The 11,434-nt window shown below is 50.1% G+C and overlaps 1 protein-coding gene across 1 annotated transcript in view; it reads right to left on the bottom strand.

Moving 5' to 3' along the window:
* The window catches only part of CCDC18 (coiled-coil domain containing 18), a 69,573-nt gene that overhangs the window by 11,195 nt on the left and 46,944 nt on the right, over positions 1-11,434 (bottom strand). The window contains exon 27 of the mRNA XM_066597360.1: positions 1-132. This exon is cut by the window's left edge and continues 343 nt beyond it. Coding sequence (XP_066453457.1) covers positions 1-132 — 132 coding nt within the window. The remainder of the gene's footprint in view (positions 133-11,434) is intronic.

The following is an 11,434-nucleotide window of genomic DNA, read 5'->3' as shown; positions in this document are numbered from 1 at the left end:
GTTGTAGGATTCTAGTGCATGTCGGGCACCAAACACATCAGGAGTAAGAGAGGAGGACTTTGGCATAAGTCTGAGGGTAAGTGATCTTTCATATCCTGAAATACGAGCTTTTAATCTGGTGAGCTCAGATTCCTACAGAAAAACACAAAAAAACAAGACGTCTTATAAACATCAGAGTCACAAGCAAAGCTGATGAGAAAGCAGACATTTGAAGAGGTCAACAATATTCTTAAAGGGCCCCTCTGGTGAACTTTTTTTTTATATTCATTATGTAAGTAGCACTTTGGACTCCTCCCCCTCACCTCTGCTGGTCATGTGATCTCCCTTCTGATTAGCTGAGTTTTTAAAAAAAAAATTTTTTAAGGAATGTTCATTCGGAATTTATTTAGTACAGAGAATGAATAAATACTGAAATAATATGCAAATTGAAAGAACAGCAAATCAAAGGAGAGAAGAGAAGGAGAATTTCTACAAAATCAGAGAATCAATGCAGCACAATAAAGACATGAACATATTCCTCTATAATACAGAAGATCCTTTTTTATGTTTAATGTAATCAACAAGAAAGGAAGAAGCAGCGACTCCCAACCGAGGAGCCATAACTAACAGCCAAACAAGTCGTACCCACAGCATAACTGCCAGGTAAAACGAGCGATTGATACCCCCATGATAAAGTCTCCATTAGGAATACACTCAGTATAGTGTTAGGGTAATCAACCTTATTAAATTTGTCCTGACAACCTCGAGCCTTAGATGTCAGTTTGTAAATAAAACATTATTGATTTCACGCATCCAAGTAGTTCTGGTAGGCCGCTTCCAAATAAGCACCATTACTTTTTTAGCATAAAAGAACAACTTCTATAAAAGTACGAGCTGCTACATTGACTGGAATTTCAATAGTCAACTGCATCACACTGCTGACTCATGTTCAGTCTATGATCTATTAGTATACCAAGTCTTTTTCACATGTGCTGCTGCTTAGCCCAATTCCTCCCATTCTGTATGTTTTTTTTTTCCTTCCATTTTTCTTGCACAGATGTAGGACTTTGCGTTTCTCCTTGTTAAAAACCAATTCTGTTAGTCGACGCTCACTGTTCAAGCTCTTCTAGATCTTTTTGAATACTCTCTCTTCTCTAGTGTTAGCTATCCCTCCTAGCTTTGTGTCGTCGGCAGATGTAGTCAAGTTTCCCCATCAATTCCCTCCTCCAGATCATTTATAAAAATGTTTAACACCACTGGGCCTAGGACAGAGCCCTGTGGTACCCATGTACATAAATGTAAGCGTAGAATTGACCAGTTGGAGACCTGAAAAAGGAATTAACAGTTAGAATAAAAAAACTATTGCAACAAATACACAATAGGGGGGGGGGGCGTGGCCAGCGACCAACATGGAGAGTCGCATGTGAGGAGAGCTCCCCAGGGGATAACCCAAAATCCTTACAAAATCCTGGCCTCATCAGAATCCTGAGATCCAAAACGCCGCCTAAGGACCTATAGATCCTGAGAGGAGAGTTGGACCGCAGCTGGGGGCACGTTTAGTCTCCTGACACCCATAACGGGACTGCGGGCCGAGGAGGAAGAGGAGCGGCGCCAACGTCCTGTTACTTTCCCGCGCTTAGCCTGACGCCGACCTCCCTAACCCCTGCCTGCAAGCTCGGCTGGGACCAGTGAGCCGAGTGGACCAGTGAGTCTGCCTCCCTCGCCCAGACACAGCTCACCCGGCAAATCTCCCGGGACCCAGCCACCTCGTCTGTGCCGAACCTCTCCCCCCCCCCCCCCCCCCCTTGCGCTGCCTTAACCGGTCGCGACCCAGACGGAAGGGAACCTCCCGGGCCGGACCCCAGTCAGCGGGACATTGCGTTTAACCCCTGGATCGAGCCGCCGCGGCGGGCCCAGGGGGGAGACCGCGGCTGACCGCCCCGCCGTCTTGAGACCCCCTGCAGCCGCCTGCCTTTGCCGCCATACACTCCGCAACGAGCCGCACTGGACCTGACCCCGCGGGCGAAGAAGCCCGCTCTGCAGCCCCCGACGAAGATTACCTGCCGCGGGGCCCCGACCGGGACCGCGGTTTACTCTGCCACCAGTCCCCCGTGCATCCACAGGTCCTCCACGGCTGACGGACGCTACATCCTTTCCCGGAGGGGGCGTGCTTCTTGCCTCCTGGCCGTCGGAACTCATCCTCCGCTGTGAGGGCTGCGCGGAGGCCGCGGCTCTCCCGACCGTCCCGCCGCCTCACAACCTCTTGCCGCCGCCTGCCAGACATCCGACGGAGCGCCGACCTAAGCCCCAGGAGCCGGCGCGCTCGCGGGACGTCCCTCTATCCTGCACAGTCGCGGGGGACACAGGCACCAGTCCGCCCGGTACCACGGTCGGCCCGACCGCACCTTCCATCACCCACCCGGGAATCGCCCTGTGACGGCCAGGCGGGTCAATTAACGGCCCCAGGGACTCTGAATTACACAGATCCTGCCTTCCGGACCCGGCCCTGCGGAGTCGGCAGCAAAATTGTAAGTAACCAGCGGGGGCTGGGGGACAACACACCTGTCAGAAGACAGTGACCCCCCTGGGACTGTATATCGGGCAAGCAGCCCATAAAGATAGAACCTCCACCTCCCCTTGGGAAGCACCCCCCTGCTGCCTATGCCACCATATAATAGCGCCTTGGAGAGTCCACGGGAGATAGACTGCCTTTACATATAGCTCCACTTAACTGACAAGCAGCAGGACCCACAAGGAACAAAGTGCTCCCTGTACTTCAATCTGCGCTTCTGGTGCGCTGGGACGGAACGTTATTGCCCTCAGCAGACAGTCGCGGCGTGGGGTCGGTGTCACCCCCCCCACCTTTCTCACCATAAATTATCTCAGATCTGAACAAACCCTGCATAGTTGCGGCCCAGGCTGCGGGACCTCTACCCTCTAACAGCTATTGTAACCGCATAAATACAAGGACTCTATAGTCAACAACACCTAAAACCCACAAAAGTCGCGTCAAACCGTTGGATCCACCACCCGGCTTCGGCCACAAGCAACGGCCCCGATACCTTCTATACTATACTACACTAAGTGGAACAAAGGTCGTGGCCCGGCGACAGCGAGACTCCCGCAGTCACTAACAATTTAAGCTTCCCAGCAGAGTCCCCACAAGCTATCTGACCGGCTAACCAGACCCAAATCAAGTAACTTCCCTCAGAAACACTCATCACCAAAAAAACCACTTACGTCTCCAGTTAAACACGTGAACTATCTACCCGTGAACATGAGCGTACGCAAAAAAAGCGGCTCTGCGGCAGAAAGATTAAAAGAATTCTCACGCACTGAAACTCCAGACCACTCTCCTCGGGCGGCGCAACCAGCTCAAACAAAGAAAACCGATGATGTTTCCGAGCAGCCACCAGAACTAACAATGCGTCAACTCCTGGAAGCAATCAACAATTGTAAGTCCGCCCTTACAGACAAGATAGAAGAAGTCAAATCAGATGTAGTCCTCCTGAGACAAGACCTACAAAATATGCGCGGCAGGGTGCGAGAAATGGAAGACCGCATCTCGAATGTAGAGGACTCCCTGCGCCCAATCCCCGCAGCAATACAGAAAGCCATAAAAACAGCGGAATACTGCCAAGCAAAAACTGACGACCTTGAAAACCGCTCGCGCCGTAACAACTTGCGCATAATCGGCCTACCTGAGAAGGCAGAAGGCTCACAACCAGAAGCGTTCACGGAGAACTGGCTTAAAACATTGCTGGGTGACGACGCTTTTTCCACCCATTTTGCCGTGGAGAGGGCCCATCGAGTCCCAGCGAAACCACCACAACCAGGAGCACCCCCGCGCCCGTTTATAGCCAGAATTCTAAACTGCAGAGACCGTGACACTGCCCTGCGACAGGCCAGATTAAAAGGTCCACTCAAATACAACAATTCAATAATATCTATATTCCCCGACTTCTCTGCGGACTTGCAAAAACAAAGAGCCACCTTTATGGAGGTCAAAAAGAAATTTAAAGATAGAAACATTCCTTATTCCATGGCATATCCGGCCCGCCTGCGCATAGTCGCAGAAGGAAAAGCGACATTTCTACACTCTCCCACTGAAGCTCTGGAATGGCTCAGAATGCATCCAACGTCACCAAGAGGCGCTAATCCATAACATATATAAATGTGCCTGCTAGCGGAAATCGGGGCTGAGGAGCTTTATTATCCCCCTGACCTACGGGTGGTGGGCCGATCGCCAACGATGCGAACCCGTAGCCCGGGACCCTTCCGTGTCTCAATCCTACCCTAACCTAACAAATTAAGTCCACTAGGTTAAACCAGCCACCCATAGGCCACTGGAACTTTTTCCCCTCCAGCAACATCAGCTACCTACTTGATAGTTTGTAGCTTAAGTTTGTTCATTGTCTCCTGTCTCTAGATTTACAGGAACCCTAATTTAGGATTCCTGTGTTTATATTCAGACAGGATGTCAACAACTAAAAGTTTAATCTGTTTTGTGATAATTATTGTTATTTGTTCTGGACTGTCGATGCCGATGATCCCTATTGCTCTGTATGTGCAGAGACCTCTCCCTCCCCTTCCCCTAATTATAAGCGCGTTGATTGAGCTTTACATTTACACCAACACCAATGATCTTAAAACCCCTTAGTTGGAACGTACGCGGTCTCGGCTCAGCCCTTAAACGCAGAAAAGTTTTCTCCTTTATTAAACAAACCAACCCCCACATCGTATGCTTGCAAGAGACCCACCTTACCAGTGACAGAGCGGACACTCTTAAGAGGCCGTGGGTGCAGTGGGCGGCCCACTCTTTCCACACCTTCTCCTCCAGAGGCGTTTCATTACTTATACATAGCTCCATAAGATGGAATCCCATCAACATTCGTAGAGACCCGGAAGGTAGATTAATCTTCGTACATGCCGAAATAGACTCCAAGCTTTACGTCATCCTGTGTATTTATAACCCACCTCATAATAATCTCTCTCTTCTACAAGCGGCCATGGCCTTTGCGCACCAATACCCCTCAGCAGGAGTACTCTGCATGGGCGACTTTAACCAGGTAATGGACCCGACCAGAGACAAATTTCACGCCCTAACTAACACAGCCACAAACACTAGCTCCCCCCTCCGGCAGATGACTGAAAGTGTGGGCTGGGTCGACCTTTGGCGGTTGCATCACCCTGATACCCTGGAGTACACCTGCCACTCCCTCGGTCATAATGCCCTTTCAAGAATCGACTATATACTCAGCTCTGCGGAGGTCGCGGTGTACCTCTCAGATATAACACACTGCCCGCGAGGTATATCTGACCATAGCCCGGTACTCCTAACACTGAAATTCCCTCAACTCATAATCCTTCCTACCTGGAAATTACACCCGTTCTGGCTCAAACTTCTAGGCCCAGATGACCAAACCCCATTCCATATATCTCTCTTTTTAGATGCCCATAACAACAACACCCATCCGGCTCTGAGATGGGATACCCTTAAAGCATACCTCCGAGGGTTCCTTAAATCAGCCATTGCATACATCAAACAAACGACTTCCCAAGCTGACAGAGAGATAGAATCCAAGACACTTGAGACAGAAAAGACTTATTGATAACCCTACAGACTCTAACAAAGAAGCTTGGCTCAGTTGCTCCCGCCTCTACAAACACCAACTTCATGCTAAGGCCAAGCGCAAGCTATTCTTTGTGAAACAATATTATTTCGAGCTGGGTAACCAATCCAGCCATCTGCTAGCCAACCTGATTAAGCACGAGAAGCACCCGAACACGATCCTTAAAATAAAAGACCAACACGGCAATGAGCTGACCGACGCCCCAGCTATCACAAATCGCTTCAAAGAATTTTACGCTGACCTGTACAGCTCACCCACAAATGCCACTAAGGCAGACGTCCTAAACTACCTGAGCGATTTGACTTTTCCAACACTGTCTGAAGAACAGGTGGAATTCCTGGAAGCCCCAATCACCCTAGACGAAATCCGGCAGACAATGCGAGACATGGCATCCAATAAAGCCCCAGGCCCGGACGGCCTCCCGATAGAGGTGTACCGGAATTACGACGAACAACTGGCCCCGTTGCTACTAGAGACGATACAACAGGCCCAACTAGATAATTCCCTCCCACCCTCGCTTTATGGAGCATCTATCATAGTCATTTTGAAGCCAGATAAAGACCCTACAGACTGTAGCTCTTATCGGCCCATTTCCCTGGTAAACGCCGACTATAAAATCCTAACAAAACTCCTGGCTACAAGGCTAAACCAAGTAATCCTATCCATTATACACCCTGACCAGACCGGATTTATGCCAGGAAAATCCACGACAATCAACATACGGAGAGTCCAGACAGCGATCCAACTGGGCAAACAATTTAACATGCCCTGGGCACTAGTCTCACTGGACATGATGAAGGCCTTTGACTCGCTGGAGTGGACCTTCCTTGAGGCCTGCCTGGCCCGTTTCGGGTTTGGCCCTCAATTCTCACAATGGATCAAAACCATTTACAAATCCCCAAGTGCCAATGTAATAGTAAATGGCATCCCATCCGCCGAGTTCCGCCCCGCAAGAGGCACCCGGCAGGGATGCCCGTTGTCCCCAGCTTTATTTGCCATGGCCATCGAAGCCATGGCAATTCGGTTGAGAAGCACCCCTGAAGTGACCGGCATTAAATGGGCAGGACTTGAAAGTAAAGTGGGCTTATACGCGGATGATACGATCCTATTTTTGTCAGACCCTATAACCTCCTTCTCCCACGCTATGTCCCAAATTGACAAATTCTCCCACCTATCTGGACTACATGTTAACTGGCCCAAGTCCACAATCCTATATACAAATCTCAACCCAATAACAGACCCTTGCGTCGCCAGATATAACCTAGCTGTGGTCTCTACATTCAAATATTTGGGGATGTATATGTCCCAAAACCAAAACAATGCTATAGAAGATAACATTGTCCCACTGCTAGAAAACGTAAAAAATAAATTCGAACGATGGTCGAAACTACCACTCTCAGTAGCCGGTCGCATAAACCTGGTAAAGATGGCCACGCAACCCAAATGTCTATATATACTGCAGCACATGCCAATATCCGTACCCAAACGTATTTTCCAAACCCTCAACTCCCTCATCAGATCCTTCATTTGGAACTCCACTCGCTCAAAGCTCAGTCTTTCGACCCTACAAAGACCTAAAGAGCAAGCTGGAATGGCGCTTCCAGACCTGCACGTATACTACTTAGCCGGGCAGCTGCGTAATGTTCGGAGCTGGTTCTTGGAACGAGAAATGCCCATCGCTGACCAATACCTGGCAAAACAAGTGAAAGGCAACAACCTTCTAAGCTTCCTGGAATTCCCAGAACATACCAATCCCTCCGATATTTTGCCACTTCACAAACTCGCCCTAAAGGTGTGGAGGGAGGCCAGGGCCATCCAACAATACAAAGGAGTGATGTGTGAACTTCCCTTGTGGAACAACCCTGGCCTTAAGGCCCTGCAGTCGGTTCCGGATCCCCAATACTGGAGATTGTTGGGGGTGGTGACGGTGGGTGACGTCTATACAGACGGGAACCTCCTCACATTCAATCAACTACGCGAAAAAATACAGTCCCCACAACTTCAACTATTTAGATATTTCCAGCTGAGACATGCCCTGAACTCCCAATTTCCACCTACCTCTACAAACATATCCAAATTCCCCACGATTGGCATCCTCAGATCCCAAGGACCTAAGGGTCTAATCTCGGCCCTTTACACACATCTCCTTTCAGCCAAAACCGACCATAACCCCCCCTCAGCTTACGATAAATGGAAAATTGCCATCCCGTCCTTATCTCCGGAGGACTGGGTAGATATATCGGAATCCCACCTCTCAGTCTCCCCCGCAGTCAACAATAAACTGATTCAGCTATACATTATTCACCAAGCGTACCTCACACCCAGCCGACTATATAAAATGGGCAACTCCTCCTCTAACTCCTGCCATAGATGCCGTCAACTAGAGGCCAACTTTTGGCATTTGATCTGGGATTGCCCCCTGATAAACAGATTCTGGTCCGAGATTGTATCCTTCATAAACTCGCTACTACCATCCCCCTTTAATATTGGAATGGACCCCAAAGTAACTTTGTTTGGCCTATTGGAGGAGGAGGAGTGGCCGCACCACACCCGCATTTTTCTACAGAAGACCTTGTTCCTGGCACGTAAAACAATAGCTACTCACTGGATGGCTGCGGGAACCCCAACGATCTCCGGATGGGTTCGGTTGGTAAACACAGTAATCTCATACGAGAAAATCATCTATCAAAATAGAGGATGTCCAAATAAATTTCAAAAAATATGGGATATTTGGCTGGATACCAACTCCACCTTATCCACGGACTAAATCCCTAGTCTGGCGTCCCCTGCCCTCTTTCTCCCCCCCCCCCCCCCCCCACTGTGGGTGCCCCGGTACCCATCCCCTTTCCAAATGGCAAGTGCAGAGCCTTACCCCACAAAGAGTTTAAACAATCGACACAGACGGTCCAAGTTTTTATGTTATAGTTTACTGTTAATTATAAGGAAAATACACAAGGAAAATGTTGTTATACCACTATGATCAAGCAAGCTATGGCACAGCATGTAATCTATGTAACACTGAGTTTATTTCATTATGATTTTACTATGTACTGTGCAATTATCCTTAATAAAGGAAACAAATAAAAAAAATACACAATAGGGATGTGTAAGCCGACACAGATACAAATATGAAGCCCATTATAGAGGAGTCTATTGTCATCAGTGGCTCACCCATCCACAGGAGACAAAGAATAGCATAAATGACAACACTATCAAGGACAAGCTAGGCTGATGAGCCCCACACAACACATTCATGACACCCAGGATCTAGTGATGCTCCAGCCAGGCGATAACCTCCTCCAGCTTGTCGATAAAGTGAGTCCTTGATGGCTTCCAGCTTAGCCGGGTACAACATTGCGTAGACAAGCTGTTTAAGGCACAGGAACGTTTTACTTCCACAAATTTTTGATGATACTTTTGCACTAACAAGGAATAGTCTGAAAAAATCCTCACAAGTTGTCCTGCAACCTTCAGAGAATCCATCAGACGATTCAACTTTGTCTCTGTCCCGATAGTTCAACAGTTTAGCAATAAAATGTACGAGGGGGAGCCTCCAGAGTTGGAACTCTAGTCAGGATGCGATGTGCATGCTCAACACAAAAGTGAGACAAGTATGAGTCAAAGTCATAGAATTGCTTAAAGGGGTGGTCTCGCGAAACCAAGTGGGGTTCAGCACTTCTGTATGGCCATATTAATGCACTTTGTAATGTACATCGTGCATTAAATATGAGCCATACAGAAGTTATTCCACTTACCTGCTCCGTTGCTAGCGTCCTCGTCTCCATGGTTCCGTCTAAATTCGCTGGCAGCTTGCTTTTTTAGACGCGCTTGCGCAGTCCGGTCTTCTCCTTTCAGCACGAGCCGCTTCAGTGTGCTCCCCGCTACAGCTCTTCTGCGCATGCGCAGACGAGCTGTCACTGCTCGGGAGCGCGCTGGAGCGGCCATTCTGTACCTTCCTCTGTTAGAGGAAGGTGCAGAGCTGCCGAGCTGTCCGGAGAAGCCGCCCAGCTGTCCTGGTAAGTGATGGGCCGGGGGGGCTGCCGCTGCGCCGGGGGGGGGGCTGCCGCTGCGATGGGGGGGGCTGTCGCTGCGCTGGGGGAACTAGCGCTGGGCCGGGGGGGGGGGGGGGGGTGGCTGTCGCTGCGCCGGGGGAACTAGCGCTGGGCCGGGGGGGGGCTGTCGCTGGGCCGGGGGCTGTCGCTGCGCCGGGGGAACTAGCGCTGGGCCGGGGGGGGTTGTCGCTGGGCCGGGGGGGGGGGGGGGCTGTCGCTGCGCCGGGGGAACTAGCGCTGGGCCGGGGGGGGGGGCTGTCGCTGCGCCGGGGGAACTAGCGCTGGGCCGGGGGGGGGGGGCTGTCGCTGCGTCGGGGGAACTAGCGCTGGGCCGGGGGGGCTGTCGCTGGGCCGGGGGGGGGGGGGGCTGCGCCGGTTACCTTCTGCCTGGCGGTGGGTGACTGGTCGGCCGTGTTCACTCCAGGGGTCCGGTCGGCGGCTGCGGGGCGTCGTTTGGCATGGAGACACAGCTGGCAGCGTCTCGGGAGCGCGCACGTCGGGCTGCAGCGAGCGACGGGAAAAGAGCCGGCGGCCATCTTGGGGAAACTTTTATAAGTTGCTGAAACGCTGGAACGGTAAGTACAAACCAGCTAGAAATGTCATTTACAGGGGGGCTTAGTAATGTGTACTTTATGGGGGGGACTGGGCAAAAAAAAAAATTCACTGCTTCCTCGAGACATCTCCTTTAAGTGACTCAAGATATTCAGAGATTTCTCCCCTCCACTTCCTCTGGTAGGCCTGTCAATCTGATGCTGAACCTACAGGAGTAATTTTCCAAGTCCTTCAGTTACTGTTGTTGCGCAGAGGAAGTAGACTCAAGTGCCGACACCTGAGCTCTAAGTGGTGTAGCTGCATCCTCTAAATCAGAAATATGGATCTCCGTCACAGTAGTGAGTTTCTCGTAGATTTTCCAAAGCATTTATCTTCTCTGTGAGCGCAGACCGACACTCCATTATTGCCTTTATAATGTCCATGACAGTTGAGCCAGTCGTTGGAGACACAGCTGGGGTAACCGGTCAAGAGGGAGTCCCTGGAGACGCAGTAGAGGCACTAAGTGGAGGATCTGCCCTAGTGCTAGGCTCCAGCTTTAGTGAGCTTGGTCTGCTTGGTAGGGGCCATGCAAACTGAAGAGGCACACAAAACAGGAAGAAGCGTAATCTATAGCTGAAAGAACGCCAAGCTGAAGCTATTATGATATCACAGGGGAGTCTTTTAAAGAAAATGTCCAGTTTTCACCACATCATGAAAATACATATGGATATCAGACGGTGGTGAGCAAGCTCTGGTGGTCACCTGGCGGTAGCGGCAGTACATCATCTGGGTTCAGCACCAGGAGAAGATCCCTACAGCAGTTTTGCAACAGAGAAAATGCTATTGAAGAATAAACCACTAGATGGCAGCTACAGCTCAGTAATTTTGAAGATCTGGTACAAATGCCAGAGAAAGAGATAATAACTGTGAAGTCCTTACTGCATATTAATACAATTACTGCCACAATAAAGTTATGGTGGAAAAGATCCCAACAGAATGGATATATCTACATAATATATCCAAAAAGACAAAAGCGATAGTGCACCTGGCCTCCACAGTGCTGGAAAAAAAAGGAGTCAGCAAAGTCTTACCCCCTCGTGGGTAGCTGTGTCCCGTAGCCTACTGAAGATCACCTCAATAGGACAGAAGACCGGGGAATGATGGGGCTCGATCCTCCTGCTGGAAGAGAACTTAGCGCTGCTGCCGTCCAGCAAGACGGCGGCCGCCGATCTATCAGAT

The sequence above is a fragment of the Eleutherodactylus coqui genome, chromosome 3 (genome assembly GCF_035609145.1).
Source record: "Eleutherodactylus coqui strain aEleCoq1 chromosome 3, aEleCoq1.hap1, whole genome shotgun sequence".
In the NCBI taxonomy this organism is placed as follows: domain Eukaryota; kingdom Metazoa; phylum Chordata; class Amphibia; order Anura; family Eleutherodactylidae; genus Eleutherodactylus; species Eleutherodactylus coqui.
Note: the sequence above shows the minus strand (reverse complement) of the source record. Positions and strands in the feature narration are given on the sequence as shown.